We start from the raw sequence: 17002 nt of genomic DNA on the forward strand, positions 1-17002 counted from the left end.
TCACATTCGAGAAGGTCGTACGCTAATTGGAAAACAAATTGAAATCATCACACTATTTTTTCTCTCGATTGAACTCCTCTTCTATTCTTTTAGTTGAAAGCCTCATTTAGATTTACGGTCTTCTCTTCGGGAGGGAATTGAGGAGACGATGATTATGAGAGTGGCGTAATACGATTAGGTAAGTGGCACTTTTGAGTATTTATGCGCACCAAAGGATACAGAAAAGAGGCCGCTGATGGAGAGGAAGACTGAAGAAGAAGATTATTGACCTGGGAACGGAGAAATCTGAGAGGAGAAAATGAAGGAGGTAGTAGCCAATGGTTTATGACTTACTGATGTGTGAGGAATTGGATTTCAATTGATTCATAGAGGAGTTCGCCAGATGGGCGAATGGAAAGGGATTGGAGAAATGTGTGAGGGAATTCCAGAATTGGAAAGAATATCTGCAAATTTCATTTGTTCATCAGGTTTTCAGCTTGTCAGGTCAAGTCCAGGTGCGTCAATTTATTTCGGATGTGAAAAAGATATATTCTGATTTTGAATTTAAACACAGATCGCCATTTATGTTTTGGTTTTTTCATTCTAGTCAATTTTTAATAGCATGCTATAGCATTCAGTTTGCTTTATTAGATTTTCAAATTGCTTTACAACTTGAAATCAAAGTTTTTTTCATACAAAGCATTAGATTTTCAAATTGCTTTACAACTTGAAATCAAAGTTTTTTGCATACAAGTAGTCAATTTTTAATAGCATAGCATTCAGTTTGCTTTATTAGATTTTCAAATTGCTTTACAACTTGAAATCAAAGTTTTTTGCATACAAAGCATTTGTAATCCTGAAAAAATTATTTGTCATTTTTCTTTATCAATTTTATATATTTTGCTGTAATTATCAGATGTTCTGTCAATTAATTCATTTTTCTAATTACTTTCCATCTCATTTTTCACTCGAAATCTTCGAAAACTTCATTTTCCAGTTATAACTGCAGTTAGAAAATTGGAAGCAAACTTTCTATTTCAAACCACCGCTAAAAGGATTGGGCGCGTCGCGTGTCTGCGTCGCGGCTCCAGCTGTCCTCTCATTTATTTCGTTCTCTCTCTTCAACAACGCACCCTTTTGGAAGCTTTTCCCGTTTGACCACTTGTTTGATTTGTCATCTTTTTATTCTCTAAAGCTTGCTTTTCCCTCTTTCTCCAATTACCCGTTTCTTCGTTGTAATTCATCGATTTTCTTACACGTATTTCTGTCGAACAATTTTACTCGTTTTCAGACTCTAAAACAAAATAAAAACTGCAAATAATGTCGGATCCAGTCGCGGATTTTTTAGCTCGCGAGCAGAATTTGTTCGCTGATTTTGATGGAGCTCCGCCAGCTGGCGCTGCAGATGTAGCTGCCGAACCACCAGCAGCCGCTCCGGCATTGGATGACGACTTTGGAGATCTTCAAGTAGGGTTTTGAATTAATTTCTATTTTTTAATGTAAAAACGATTTTTAGATTGCTGGCGATGAACCACCACCAGTTGTGCATCCAACAGATTCCGGAGTCGACTTGGATGGACTTATGGACGATAATGTGGCCGCTGCTCCAGTTATCGTTGAACCAGTCGTGCCAATTCTGAATGGAAATCACGGTGGACCAGCATCCGGTGGAAGCTCGAAAGGTCCATCACCAATTCTCTCAACAGTGCCCAGAATCGAAGCTGAAAAGATTCGGCTGTGGAAAGCACAACAAGAACAACTTCTTGCTCAAAAAGATGCTGCCGAAGAGAAAAAGAAGGATGAACTCCGTGCCAACGCAAAGAAAGAGCTCGAGGAGTGGTACAAGCAACGGGAGAAAACTCTTCAATTGTCGCATGATGAAAATCTGTAAGTTTTCAAAAATTTCATACAAAATTTCCACTTTCTTCGATATTTTTCTTTCTGACTTCCGTTGTGTATAGATATAAACTTCATAAAGGTTGCTGTGATCATGAGTCACATTAGTATTTCACAACCTTCCGTAGATCTCGTGAGATATGTACTTTGAAGTTAGCACCGCTTACAAAATCTCATCAGGGAAACATATCGGTTCAATTTTCGACAACATCTCCTTTGTGGTTCATTAGCGCATTTCGTAACTGAAAAAGTTTTAATTCGCCAAAAAGAGATGTATTTGTGTTTAAACTTTAAAGATATTATTTCATCAATTAACTTTGCAGAAAGAACGAAAAAGCCAATCAAGAGCTCTTCGCCAAGCAACAAGACGGTGATGCTCAATGGGAAACGGTTAACAAACTGGTCGAACAGCAAAAATCGAAGAGCGGAAGAGATCTCAGCCGTCTGAAGACGTTGCTTTCTGGTCTCAAACACGCTGGAAAATAATTCCTTTTTTATCGCTACATAATTTTATAATCGCCGTTTCTCTTCGCATATTTGCTTCCTTTCTCTTATTTTAATTGTTAAATAATGTATTTATTATTTATGAGCAAACGAAAGTAGTCAATTCCACCTGTCCCGATTTGGTTGTCATTCACTTTTCCTTTCCGAGCCACCATCCCCCTTTTCAAAACACTTCTTATCCATTGCACCCGATACAATTCTAATCAAACCGTCCCATTCTCGTCTCCCGATAATCCTTTCTTGTGATAAGTAAAAGATGAACTGTTTTATCAGAATTTGGTCGATTCTTGTCTCTTTTTTCAGCGTAACATAGCGTTTTCGATTTTTGCTGGGTGTTGTGTTGTGGCATGCAAATTTTTTGTGATGATTCAATTTGTTTCGCTCCACACAGCACCTGGCACTTTCAGATGAGTTTCGGAGAAGATAATCCGACATTCGAAGAATTGATGGAAGTTGTACAACGACAACAAGAAGTAATTGAAATATTCGAACAACAAATGGAAGCATCTCACGGTGAGAGGTTCATCGAAAGTGCAAAGCTGCTTGCGCACTACTCGATCATTGGCGCATTTCTCGATTCATAAATTTGCAAGCCTACAATAATTGAATTTCGATTAAAAATGGAATACTCTGAGGAAATGCAAGAAAATTGACCAATTTAAGGTTCTGAGTAGCTACTAATGACTAACAAATCATAAAAAGTCAAAATTTAAAAAATTTTGAAAAAAATTTTTTCCAAAATTTTTTTCAAATTTCTAGATTTTCAAGCAAAAATTGCTGAAAAGCAACTTCAAAACTACTTTTATGATTATTCAGTCCAAAAGAACTATGAAAAACACCGATTTCGATGAGAAATCGGTGTTTTTCGGAATTGTGATTACAGTCAGCTGTTCACAAAAAATGTATTAACTCCATTAGTTTTGAGTATTATCGAACAATTTTGTGATTAAAATGTCGACAGTGATTGGGTCTATCCATCTTGCAAACGTGAGTTTGCATCGAGACTTCATTTTCGAGAAAAATGTGAAAAACTGGCTATTTTTTCAATTTTCAGTAGTAAATGGGAAAACGGTGATAACTTTGTGCAAACTCCACCAACGCAAGTCATTTTATAATCAAAATATTCACAATTACGCCAACAACACGGATTGCAACACTAGAAAACGGAATTATTTTTTTCTGAGCTGTAATTGACGAAAAACTGAATTTTCAGTTGAAAATTTTTTTCTCTCGTTTCTCTGCGTCTCTCTCGCGCCGCCCTCTCGCCCACGTGTTGCGCAAGTGCGCTCTGCCTCGATTCGATGAACCTCTCACCGTGCATCTCGAGAGGAATGTCTGAAAATAGCCGAAGAGAGCGAGAAAAAGAGTGAAATAATCAAACTAATGGAAACATCGGAGATTTTATTGAAATCTGAAATTGAATCATTGAGAGTATGTTTATTGAAACGAATTTGTTTTGTTTTGAATACAAACAAAATAGGTTCAACTGAAAATAAAATAAACAATTAACAGAACGAAAAAGAAGAAGCAACGGACCAGAAAGCGAAAAAGAAACGAGAAGAATCAAGAGAAGACGATGAGTTGGAAACTGTCGAAGTGTTGAGAATGAAATGTAAAGAGGTTGGTTTGGATTTGATAAAACATTAATCAATCTGAAAATAGTAGCCGAAGTTAATGGATATTCATATTTACCCTATATCTAAGAATTTCCTGACTTAATTGTCTCGAACTGAATTATATGATGTTCCAGATGACGTACAAACTGGAAAAGCAGAAAACACAGCAAACTTCACTCGAAGTTGAAATAGAGACTCAAAAGAAGAACAACGACTTCATTCGAACTGAGATAGAAGAAGAAAGAAGAAGACATATTGAGGAGAAAAAGAGATTGACTGAAAATTTGGATTCATTGGAGAAAGAAATGTATCAAAAGTGTGAAGAACTTCAGAAAAATCTTTCAAAGTCTCAAATTCAATTGGCTGAAATCAAGACTGAATTGGAAGTAAAAGAGCATAGAGAAAAGCAATTGGAGAGGCTTTATGAAGATGTAATGACAGAGATAAATGAAACAAGAAAAGAGAAATCAGCAGTTATGGTTAGATGTTCATCGATGACGACTGAAAATGCGGAATTGAAAGCAAAAGTTCAACAGTTGAGAGCAAGATTACCGAGGAATGATCATGATATTGAAGATATGAATAAACTATTGGGAGATCAAAGTCATTTGATTTCTGCATTGAGGGAAGAAACGAAATTACTGGCAAGAAAATTGGAAATTGACTCTAGAGATTATAGGTAAGTTTATATAAGTTGAACAGAAAAATAGTACATTTTATTCTGATTTTTATCTACAACTTTAAGCACAAATATCATTAATTCTTGCAGGCAAACCATCAAGACGTTGAAACACGACAAAAGGGAACTCGAACAAAGGATTGAAACGTTTTTACGTGTGGATTAAACTACTAAACTCATTATTATTATTATTATTCAAATTTATCATCGACACGTGGAATCATTCTATATTCTTATCAATAAATCAGTTCATCATCTTTTTGTATATCAGAACCACTGTGAGATTCAAATAATATGTTTCAGTAAGGAATTTTCAAAGGCATTCTGATGGATTAGTTTCCGAATTTCAGATTGTCAGTGTTTTTAAATATTCTTCAACTTTTGATACTGTTTCATGTATATCTTCAATTTGAACCTATTGAGAATGAGAGTGTTAGGTGAGTTCAGAGATATTTTAATTCTCACTTTTGTCACTACTAGCGAACATTGGAATTGGCAAACGATCCTTGTCACCCGAAACATTTCCAAAGCTAGAATTTTTCGCAACTGGAAATCGAGTTAATTTTTAACAAACAATTTAGAAAAGATGCAGATAGGATAATATATCCAGAGAGTGTAGCCGGTGTAGATCAGCTAATTGAACACAGTCTCGAAGGTGCGATTTTGCTGACGTGGGCATGATTGGGGAATACAACTTTTTGCTTCTCCAGAACACTGTACCAAACTGTACAATGCAGAAAACTCATATTTAGCACCAATACGACCATTTTGTATACATACATACATCAGTTTAGAGAACTCAAACATTATTTCTCTTTCTTCACCGAAACGTGCCCGTATAGCTCAGTGGCAGAGCGTCTGTCTCGTAAACAGAAGGTCGGCGGTTCAATCCCGCCTGGGGGCATTTCCTTTTTCTCATTTTAGACTTATTTCAGTGAAACCATCAATTTTGTCTTCCTTGTTCATCTTGGAGTGTCCTCGACAATGATCTTCTTGGCATTATGGAATAGAGTGATCACCCCGAATATGATTGGATTCTCTTTGTACTCATTTGCCGGTGAGTTTATATTTTCCCTAGATTGCAATTTTGCAATTCTCTTTCAGGCTCCCTCTCCCTCTACTTCATCAGCGACCAATATCTAAAAGAAGAAGTGATTCTGAAGAACTGGTCAATTGTACTGTCAATGTGTGGATTCTGTTCTCTGACAACTTGTTGGTGGAGTGTTTATAAAGAAAAGTTTTGTAATCTGTGGTGAAATGAATAGAAGAATTTTCCTTGTGCATATTTTATTATCAATTTTCAGGCGCGCAGTAGAATGGGGGAATAGATGGATAGTATACAAAGGAAGCTGTAAATGGACAGAAAATGGACAGAATATCTCGGGGGAGAGATGGAAAAGTTTCTAGAAGGCAGTGGGAGTGCTGGCGGTTTTTTGTTGTGATCCCACTACGGGCGACCTAAATATAGAGAGAAAGAGTGCCACGTCAATAAGTGAGCATGGCTGAAAAGGGGGGGGGGTACATAATCGAAAGAAGAGACATACAAATCAGGGAAATCTGGGAATGAAGCTGAATCATTCTCTTTCCAACAATACAAATTCCACGTGTCGGGGATTAAATAGGGGGAGTAAGGGGATTGAGGGATAATGAAAAAGTGTACGGTATGCACAAAGAAGTGGAGTATATGATACAATTTGCATAAATAGAATGGATACAATATCGAGAATATTTGAGAATAATTGAGAATACAGAATAAATGAATAAGTCAAGAAAGTTCGTTTGATTAAATATGTGACACATAAAAAATGGTGGAAAATATTGTTTGTTGTGAAACCCGTGCACATACGGAGAGAGAATGATTTACAATTTCAGAATTTCAGAGTTGTAAAGTGTTGTCTACATCAATGTCAAATGTATCATCGAATTGAGAAAAAAGAAAAAGGGTGGCGCTGAAAAAAGAAGGAAAGAAAGGGGTTCGTGAGGGAAAGACGACGTAGTAGTATGTCCCTATGGACACGTGGCTCCGTAAGTCATCATATCACATCACACAAAATGACTAAAATGATAGTCATTTAGGTTTTGTGATGAGAGTCATAGGGTGCTGTCGTTTGACCAGTCAGATTGCAAGCAGGGCATGAGACTCATTGTGTTTGGTTGTCTACATGTTTCGTGGAACCCAGGGGTGAATTGAGAGAAGGTTTGAAAGAGAAAAGTTACAGGCCTAGACGGGGGGAAATGAAAGAAAGGAAAGAGATTAAATGAGAGAGTGAGAATAAAAATATGTGAAGAGAAAAAAAGAAAAAAATCGCTAGCAGGTGGTAGACTACGATGGATGTTCAGATGGTATTGGTGCTCGATTCTTGATATTGGGTGTTGGTTGGAAGAAGAGCTTGTAGATTCAGGTGATTGTCTTCAGAATTTGGAGTCAGAAACAGGTGGAAGATTCTGAAATATTGAGAGATGAGAAACAATATTCGAATTATTGAAACATGCCTTTATGATCAATGGTTGGATGTAATATTGCATTCAAAGTCAGGAAAGACGGTGACGTGGATCATGAATTCATTGGACATCACACCCTCGAATCGAACGAGGGTTTAACCCAGAGGTTTTAGAAGAACATTGGATGTTTTCCTGGAAAAAGTAATAAGATGAATGAAGAGAAAAAGAGATGGAAAGGAAACGAATTCCAAGTGTTGAAATGAAAGTTGAAACAGAAGGGAGAAAGGAAAGGTGAAATGGCCGGAGAGGTGTGCGCGAGGGGAGAGACTGACGGAGATGGTCGATCGGGTAGGTGATGGAGAAATGAGAGACAATGCGAAAATAGTATACGATAAATGGATATGACAGACAAGGACCGGTTCCTTTCGGTTGCAGAAGACTGTGGGCGCCCACCCCGCCAACACTGTCCGATTCGCGTATACTACCCACGCGTTAGGCTAGGCCTAGCCATCATAACATTGAATGGGAAAAGAAGAAAAAGAAAGTAAGAAGAGAGAAAAACTGCATTCTTCTTATCGACTATACTAGCTGAAGTTGGCTGTCTGCCAGACGGAGAAGCGAATGCGCGTTTCGAGCGGAAAGAGGGGCGGGGTAGGGGCCCCTCAAGCTCATCGATCCGCGGCGCCAGTCGGCTGGCAGCGAGCCAAGTCGCCTCGAGAGACTATTTAGAAGTGAGAGGGATTAGGGAACCAAGGGGCGCGGTCTTCTTGTGTCGTCTCTGCTTCTTTGCTATACGAATATTCGAAATAGTGAAGTTTCTGCGTCTCACACTCTCTACCCTTTCAATACTCTCTCGGCATTTCCTATGACTCTGGAGCTCGGGAATCGGTGTAAACGGGGGAAAAAAAGAAGAGGAGAAGTGGAAAATGGAGAGTGTGTGAGCAACATGAAGGAATAAAAGAAAGAGAAAGAGAGACCGATTTCAATTTCGTGTAATTGCTTTTTGGAGCAAAAATGAGCAAAAATGACGCGTGTGTGCGCAGGCTAGAAGAGGAGAAAATAGTAGTGAAAGGAGAACGAAAAAAACAGAGAAACGTTGAAGGCTGGCACAGTGCCAAGTAAGCAACAAGTGAGGAAAGAAGAAGAAGAAGAAGAAGACGGGAGTCTCAGGAGCGAAAGTGTGTCATTCATTGAAAGTGCAGAAAAGAGGGAAAGTTGGGAAAGAAGAGAAAGAATGGATTGAAGTTGATTGGAAGTCAGAGAGACGCAGACTGGCTGAAGGTATTTGATCACGACGAGCAAATAATGTTGCGAAGTTAAAAGAGAAGGAGGTGGAGGATGGGGGAGGAGGAGTGATGTGGAAATAATGACTCTTGGAGACAAATTATAATTCCTTGACCGATGAGATCATTTATTTGTTTCGGACTAATACAAAACACGTAATAAGAGGTCTAGAGACTCTTAAACTCAAGAGATCATCTAGTAAGAAAGAGCTTCCGCGTCTTCACTCAATGAACTAGGAACCGGAAATTAGCATTCTAATGGAACGAGGAGAGTCGTTTACATAAATTAATTGCTACTATCAAAAAGAGTAAGTGACAATTTAAAACGCCTTTGGCCAATGAGATCATTAACTATCAGAAACAGGAATGTTGGGGATGGGATAGATCTAGAACATGGATGCCATCCCAGATGCCATCTATCTCTTTTTTATCAAAACTGAGGAGAATGTCGGCAACCCCGCGTTCTGATGGATAGCCTCCGCAGCAACTGTTAGCTTCCAAAAAGTGTGTGCTCACTTGATAAACCAGGAACAGGAACTTCACGGCATGGCAAAATGTTAACATTTAGTTAACATAGGATTAGGGAAATAGAGAACTAGATACGTGAATTCAGCACATAAGTAATCGAGACTCCTCAGCAATTAATGGGAGGTTAGAAAAGAACAAATTTGGTTTGACTGACATTTTCACGCCTCTTCCACCTCCAATATTCGAAAAACATTAGTCATCTTGAAAATCTTGAAAAGTTGGATCTGGATCACAGCAACAATTACATATGATATAGGCTTCTCTCATTCTAATCTAATCCGGATATGACTGATATTTATCTTTGATGACGAGATAAATATGTCATACAAATCTTGTCTATCTGACTTAATCCCATAAATCAGTATAGCAGAATTAATGACTTTGACTAATAGAATTTCATATTTGGAGTTTTCTGATGCTTCAGTAGAACAATGAAGTTTGGTCGCTGATCACTTCACCCGGAATTCCAGAACGAGTTCTAGAATCAATGAACACAATAACAAAAATGTGTCACATTCAGAGATTCTTCGAGAACGACGTCTTCTATTTTTACTGATATCAGACGTCCTATAATATTCGGGTAATCCAATTTCAGCTGATTGCACTCTCTATCAGATGACAAAACTTCCGGCGGAGTTCTCTCTTTTTCTTTTTTTAGTTGTTTTTATTTTCTCCACTTATTTTCGATGTTGTGTTGTGTTGAGTCTTTCGTTTTCTTCTCTTTTTCTTCTTTTTTTCGCCCTAGACAACATCAAAACAAAAATATTTTCCGGTATACACGTTAGCTAAAAAAGAGAAAAGAACCTCCGAATTCCTTCAAACGAAAGGAAAAGAAAGAAGCTCTCCGATTATTTTCTATAAGTGCCCCCGCCAGATTCAGATTCCCGGAAACGGGCGAGCGAGAGAGTCGTCTAAGAGTGCATGATCATCGTAGCAGTAGTCGTCGTTGCTTGCTGCTGCTTGACGTCATCTGACATTCTGGAAAAGAAGAGAAGACGAAAGGAAAAGAAGCCAATGATGTGTATATGTGAGTCATAGTGATGAAAAGGGAAAAAAGAACAAACAGAGAGAAAAGGGGAAATAAGAGAAGAGAAACCATTATGGATAGATGTGAAATGGTGGCTGAAAAAAGGAATGGAAAAGGAGAAAAAGAGATGGGAATGATGTGGATTGGAGGGAAGAATGATGGGAATGTGGAAGAAAGTTTTGAAAGGGAATGGGAGTTCTATTGAAATAAAAGTATACGTATTACGAATTTGCATTCAGAATTTATTCATTTCTAAACCAGTGCATCAAATCAACGTCAGGACAAAAAGCGGGAGCCAGGTACTCCAAATAGCAACTCGATGAGTTTCAACGTTTCGAGCACTCAAGAAAATTTTGAACTCACAGCTTTTGCAAAACTTTTGAAGCACCATTAGAGATCTTACCGTATCCTGTTTTTATTTTGTCTATTATTCCCAAAATGTTTTGAGAAACCTTCCCCCTTCTGAAGGGTTTTCTCTTCATATCGAATTCAGCTCGTTCACTTCTGAACCAGTTTTTATTTCCCTCAACTCCCTGAAAAATGACCAAATTTTCATGTGTGATCCAAGTTTCATGTGTGATCACAACATGACGAAGGTTTTAGCCAATTCAATTATTAATCTTATATTTCGCCAATTTTGATCTTTTGACTTTTGGCTTTCCTATTTGAAACAGAACATCTGAATTCAGTAAAAAACTTTATTCTACTCTTGAAAGAGCAAACATTCGTGATTACTAAACTTAATTACGCAACGTCTTTCTCGGTTGAACCATCGTAGTAGCTGGAGAGAACATTGGTCTGCAAAGAGACGAATTTTGAAAATTTCTGTACTTTAACTAACTTCTCTCGACATGAAATAACTCGTCGAAATGCTGGAAATGTGAAGACCATAACAATAGTACTCACTATAGAATGAGTTGAGAATAAGCAAATTAAAATGTTACAGTAAACTTCATATCCTTCGATATGAAGAATGACATCTCCGAGGAGAAATGCAAGAGGTATCGCTAGCCAGATGGCAAGTACAATCAACTGAAATCGAATTGTGGAAATATAACTTTTTCAGTGAAACCTTGATGAAACACTCGTGAATCTACATGGTTTGGTAATTGAAAATTAGGAACTGACACTTTAAATATTTACCTTCGAAACTCACGAATTAAGATATTTACCTGAGCGACTAAACTCAAAACTGCGGATAAATGTTTCGAATAAGTCTTCGCAGCCATAAACTGTCGATGTCCATGAAGCATTTGTAGTATTTGAATATAATAGAAAAGAAAAAGAGAACAAAATGAAACAAAAGTAACAATCATAACCACGAGAGTAACTTGTATAGAAACAGAAGAAGTTGAATATAGTTCTGCATTCGGAAGGGAAATGAATGGAACAAGATCAGGATATAGTTGTTTAGCTATCTTCAGTTCTTCCTCTTTACTTAAATTCGAAAATCCAAATGACACGGAAACGAGAAAGGGAGGAACATGAAGAAGAACTTTTATGATGTATTTCCGAGCCGATCCCATTATTCTTTTCTGATCGATTGCAGCAACACTTTGATGTTTTTTGATGAAACTGCAGAGGAGAGAAGTGATTTGAAGAATGATAAGAGTGAATATAAGGTTCTGGAAAATGGAGATTCAAATGAAAAGAGGAGTGAATCATACAATCTGATAGTGTGTTTTTAATGAAAGAACTCTGGATAGAAGGCCGTGTGAAATTCCGAGTAAAGCTGGGAAATAGGTCACCGGTGCTACCAGTAAAGTGAGATGAACGTCTTGTAGAAAACATAAAATCTGAATAACACTCATTCAGTTCAAATTTTTAATTGGAACAATGTTTGGCTTTCAGTAGGGTAAGATTATTGAATGAAACCTTCCGTTTTATTGGGCTTCGTAATTCAAAACTTCTCAGTCATTAGAGTATACTTCTCAATTCCAAAAACTTACCTGAAAATAGAGCATATAATTTCTATATGTTCCAACATTTCCAGATTTGAAAATTAACAAATAAATAGCTAATGAATTATTGGAAATGCAAACAATTCCAGTGACGAAATAGAAGCGAACCTGTAAAGCTTCATCGAAAATCATTGGAGCATGATAAAACAAAGCTAGTGACTAGTTGAGACACACTTTTTATTCGATTATTTTATTTTGGCCACGTTTTCAAGAAAGAGGAAAATTGCTGAAATTGAATTGAGTCATTTCTTGTCAATCATACTCAACAGGTGTGAATTAATGCATTCCATCTACAAAGAACAGATATCCAATGTTATTTAGATACATTACTTTTTTTTCCGCAACGCAGAAACTCAAAAAATAAATATCCACAACAGCTGTAACTTCTGAGTTTTTAATATTACATGTCTCATTTAAGAGATGATTGCTTGCGGCTTCAATCACCTATCACACAAAACATGGCTTGGTCAGAGAAAAATTTTCGAGAATTTTCGAAAAAGTAAGGAATGTTTTCTACTTTTATCCTCTCACTTCTGGTTTCGTTGTCGTAATGCTCATTTATCCATTTCAAAAAAAGATATCCTGTACACCTGAAACTACCATGAGCTTTTGTAATTTTAACATAATCTTAGAATGACCTTTAAGACGAGGCATTTCGCTTCTTTTAAACTTAAATAAAGTCATGAGAGGTATGCAATGGAGCCACATCAACGCAATGAGATCAACGCAATGAGCTAGCGCAGTCAAAAATTGAAGAAATTAGAGAAAATGGAGTGAGGAAAGTTGAGAATTAATGCGGTGTGTGGGAGCTTTCTGATAGTCAGAAAACTGATATTACCGGGATTTATCGAAGTAATTTGCTGAAATGGGTGAAGAGAAGTGGACGAAGAGAATCTAACCGAAAACTATTTCATAGCGAAATGCTGGGAAACTGTGATGATAGGAGGAGTCTTGTGATTAGATCAGATTTAAGTTATTTGCGCGACTTGCTCAATATTATCATGATTGAAACGGGATGAGTGAACGGAGGGGAGAAAATGAAGTTGAGGGTGGAAGCTTTCCGATTCCCTATGCTAAACTTACCATTTCTGTTCTTTTCTTCGCTTGCCCCTTCTGAACCAATCCTTACTGCTTCATTCTTCTTCCTTTTAGCGTCTTGCGTGACGTCTGAAAGCGTACCACATGACGGTCTCTAGGAGATGACGTTGTCAACTTACTCTGATGAGCACAATGGAGAAGAGTAGAGGAGAAGATAGGGTGGAGGTTGGTCCGAAGGCTCTTTGAAAGCGAGAACTGATCTAAGCTGATGTGGTCCATAACAGGAAGAGTTGGTTTCACCTCGCCCTGGTTTACATTTAATCGAGAACATGTCACGGAGGTCGGTCACGTTAAAATACGTTTGTTGTTTTTTTTAAAGAAGCTAATAAAATAAGATGAGGTGTTGTCAATTTTAATTCTGGAGGACAGCGATTTTTAACAGTCTGCTAGAACTTTTGAGCAACTATTTGCTTTTTAAAGCAATGAATGATCCAGTCTATTTTCCCGATAAAGTGAGAAAGTTTTTCAGCTGGACATTACCCTGTTGACGTTTTGAAAAAAAATCTACATCAAGATACGTTCTTATTCCCATATTCAAATGGCATATACAACTACCTCTGTTCATGATCCTGCTTCGATGATCCCAAGTCGAGATAGAGTTCCGGGACAGTACCATCACTATCACATGATTTGAGGTTGGAGATTTAATAAACTAATATTTTTTTGCGAAAGTTTTTCGAATAAAAAATATTGTGAAGTCAATTTGCAAGTAAAGCTCGCACCGCTTTTCAAGATACACTTGGGTTTACTTTCTTCATCTTTATCCGTGATTTAATGCCGTTTTCAGTTCTTTTCGAGCATTTTGCTATCACCTCCTTCCCAATCTATATTTCTATAGAACTTTTCTTGATCTATAGCACAGAAGCAGACATGTCACATGTGCCAGAAACCAAATCCGAAAGTTTTCGGAAAAGTCTGCAATACGCCGTCGCGGTGTTTGCACTTAAAACATCAAATCTGACGACAAACAGTTGCTGGCAATCGGGTGGCAGTGCCGGCGGCTTCACGTGATTTGCGAAGATAATTGGTTTTATTTTTTGGTGGTTCTTGAAAAATACGAAACATCCTCTTCCACGAAAATATTTCTGCCCATAAACGAATCTTTTAAAAGATTTAGCCTATGATAAACTTTATTTGCAGTATTTCGAAAAAGAAAAGTTATGTTTTGTTGTAATTCTCCGTTGCCCGTTTATCAATATTTATTACTCGCGTCCCTTATGAGTTTTGTTCAAGCTCACAATAATCAAAAACTCGATAATCAACTATTTCTTTTATCGATTTTGTTTTCGATATCCGCGAAGGGAAACCTGTTTTCCGTTCTGTTCACTTGTTCTTCCTTGGGAGATTCTTCATTTCGGTTATCAATATAATCCTTGTTTTCCTCCAGAAAACATCGTCTAACAATGAGCTCTCAAACTGGAACCGGAACCTCCGAAGTCTCAAAAAAACTGAAGGTTGGTTCATTTCAGCCGAAAATGTGTAAATCAACCCGAAAGGAGTTACAGGCAGCGATTCGCGCGAAGCTGGAAGAACTCGGCGTCTACGTCGATGATGAGCTTCCCGATTACATCATGGTCATGATTGCAAACAAGAAAGAGAAAGTCCAAATGAAAGATGACCTCAATCTGTTCATAGGGAAAAGTACTGGGAAGTTCGTTGATTGGTAAGTTTCATTACGTTTCAGGTGATCTGAAATTAAAATTTTTGTTTTCAGGCTTTTCGATTTGTTCGATCGTCTCCAGAATGCGTCCAGCAAACAAGGAGAAACTAGTAAGAAAGATGAAGAAAAGGAAAAGCAGAAGGAACAAGAAGCGAAAGAACAAGAAGAGAAGCGGCGAAAAGAAAAAGAAGAGCGTGAAAGAGAACAGTAAGGAACAATACGATTATGCTACTTCGATACATTGTTTATTTTTCAGACAAAAAGAAAAAGAACGCGAGCGGGAGAAGGAACGCCAGCGAGAACGCGACCGTGAGAAGCGACTTGAAGAAGAGAAACGTCGAGAAGAGAAACGGAAGGAATCTCAAAGAACGAAACGTCACCGCACTAGAAGCAGATCTAACACTTATTCAGATGATGAGCGTGTTCCCGGTAACGATAGACATACCCGTAATAGACGAGCACGATCTGGTGAGCGTAAAAAGATCAGCGCTATTGACGGTCGTCGAGAGTCAGCCAGTCCAGAAAAGAAACTTCAATCACAAGTTACAGTCAAAAGAAATATTCGACCGACTGGAGAGTAAGTTTCAAAATTATCATGTGGTGAACTTATTTTCATTATTTTTTCAGTACAAACGTCAAACGCCGTGGTACAATGTTTCTCCGTGCAATGAATGAAGCCAGTGTCAGTGCTGGTTACGGATCTTCGAGAAAGGAATCTCGTGACGATGCTCACGACGAAGACGACATGTCAGATGTTGAAGCTCTTCCATCCAAATCAAGCAAGCCATCCTCATCACCGAAAAAGAGCATCCGTGAAAGATTGAGCAGAGTTAACAAAGGAGTCATTGAACCAATTGACGATGACGCTGTTGTGCTGGGAAATCAACCACAGAGTGGCGGTCCTCAAATGATATTGAAGCTGTCCGGTGGGAAAGAAGCTATCAAAAAGACTAGAATTCAAGACAGAATTGTCGTCGTTGATGATAGTATGCGTAGAGGACTTTTGAAGAGAAGAATCGAGACTCCTGGAGTTTCCGAAGAACCGAAATCGAAGCATGAAAGAATAAAGTTCGATGTTGCTCAATCTCGAGATTCTACTCCTACAGATGACTCACCGACAATGCAGAAATGGAATGGACAAATCAGACTTGGCGAAGATTCGGAATCGGAAGACGAAGAAGCTGAAATCGATGCATTTGTTGCTGAAGCAAGAGGAATTGTTAGAAAAGACAGCTTTATGGAGGAAGATGATGTTCCACCAACTCATCAACTTTCTGGAGCCGCTTATCCGATTCACATCACTGATGGCTACCCATCCACTATCCCCTCATACATTCCAACTCCATTGAGCGTTTTGAACGAACAGCAGAACCAGATGGGCGGAACAAGAGATCATACCAAAGAGCGTTGCGTTTTCTGGCCGAAGTGCACGAAAGGAGAATCCTGTCAATTCATGCATCCATCAACTCCGTGCAAAAACTTCCCAAATTGTACTTTCGGAACCCGTTGTCTTTTCATTCATCCACCATGTCGTTTTGATCGTTTCTGCACCAAAAAACACTGTCCATTCACCCATCAAGGCACTGGAGGATATCAACCTGGATCAGGATCTGCTCCTGAATTCAAAAATCCTCTGACCTCCAATAGAATCCCACCGACGACTACCGTTGTTGCTCCTTCTGAAGAACCGCCGAAACCACTTGTCCGTGGAACTCTCGGATCGCTTGCTGAAAAGCTGGCTGCTTCAATCAAGAAAAAACCTGCAACGGCTATTCTGACCGAGAAGAAAGAAGAAAAGAGTGATGAGAATGAGACAGCAACGACGAGCAATGAAGTCTCACCCAAAGAGAAGGAAGGGTCACTAAGTCCACCAACCTCTGCTCCTACAAGATCTTTACCAGAGTAAGAAAGCGTATTTTTCGGTTCCCTCAAACATTTTATATTTACAGGTTTGCTCCACTTCAAAACATGATCCCTTGCCGGTATGCTGGTGGCTGCCGCAATCCAGTTTGTCACTTCAAGCATCCGAAGGTGGGTACTTTACATCTAGATTTAACTATGCAGCTAATTAGAAATTTCCTGAACTCTTTCCACGATTCTGCTGATTTACAGGAATGCCGATTCGGTGCTACTTGCCACAACCCCTCCTGCTACTATTATCACAAACCAACCAATGCCTCTTCTGCTCCCATTGTAAATCCAACCCCGGTGGCTGATTCGAGCGCCGCCAAGTACAAATGGACCGCTACCGCCAACTAGTCATCTCCTCACAATTCTAGTACTTCCTTTCGCAAATTACCTCTTTTTTCTCCTATCTGTGAAACATTAT

The 17002-nt window shown here is 38.4% G+C and overlaps 5 protein-coding genes across 5 annotated transcripts; 3 read left to right on the forward strand and 2 right to left on the reverse strand.

Annotated features, from left to right (window-relative positions):
- Window positions 1–1256: 1256 nt before the first annotated feature.
- GCK72_019397 (uncharacterized protein) lies at window positions 1257–2886 on the reverse strand (the record flags this gene model as incomplete). The annotated part of the gene is made up of 3 exons (XM_053733004.1): window positions 1257–1440; window positions 2192–2350; window positions 2774–2886. 3 exons carry the CDS (start codon window positions 2884–2886, stop codon window positions 1257–1259), a joined length of 456 nt encoding a protein of 151 aa, XP_053581917.1.
- On the forward strand, window positions 1300–2361 carry GCK72_019398 (uncharacterized protein; the record flags this gene model as incomplete). Its single annotated transcript, XM_003115368.2, has 3 exons — window positions 1300–1446; window positions 1496–1866; window positions 2199–2361. The coding sequence occupies 3 exons, from the start codon at window positions 1300–1302 to the stop codon at window positions 2359–2361; spliced, it is 681 nt and encodes a 226-aa protein (XP_003115416.2).
- An 876-nt stretch (window positions 2887–3762) lies between the features above and the next one.
- GCK72_019399 (uncharacterized protein) lies at window positions 3763–5930 on the forward strand (the record flags this gene model as incomplete). Its single annotated transcript, XM_053733005.1, has 5 exons — window positions 3763–3810; window positions 3892–3999; window positions 4130–4674; window positions 5610–5731; window positions 5779–5930. The coding sequence occupies 5 exons, from the start codon at window positions 3763–3765 to the stop codon at window positions 5928–5930; spliced, it is 975 nt and encodes a 324-aa protein (XP_053581918.1).
- A 4768-nt stretch (window positions 5931–10698) lies between these two features.
- GCK72_019400 (uncharacterized protein) lies at window positions 10699–11207 on the reverse strand (the record flags this gene model as incomplete). Its single annotated transcript, XM_053733006.1, has 3 exons — window positions 10699–10752; window positions 10861–10986; window positions 11127–11207. 3 exons carry the CDS (start codon window positions 11205–11207, stop codon window positions 10699–10701), a joined length of 261 nt encoding a protein of 86 aa, XP_053581919.1.
- A 3209-nt stretch (window positions 11208–14416) lies between these two features.
- On the forward strand, window positions 14417–16932 carry GCK72_019401 (uncharacterized protein; the record flags this gene model as incomplete). Its single annotated transcript, XM_003115229.2, has 7 exons — window positions 14417–14467; window positions 14519–14676; window positions 14728–14880; window positions 14930–15250; window positions 15301–16575; window positions 16623–16704; window positions 16786–16932. 7 exons carry the CDS (start codon window positions 14417–14419, stop codon window positions 16930–16932), a joined length of 2187 nt encoding a protein of 728 aa, XP_003115277.2.
- Between the last annotated feature and the right edge of the window lie 70 nt (window positions 16933–17002).

This window comes from Caenorhabditis remanei, chromosome V (genome assembly GCF_010183535.1).
Source record: "Caenorhabditis remanei strain PX506 chromosome V, whole genome shotgun sequence".
NCBI classification, from domain to species: Eukaryota; Metazoa; Nematoda; class Chromadorea; order Rhabditida; family Rhabditidae; genus Caenorhabditis; species Caenorhabditis remanei.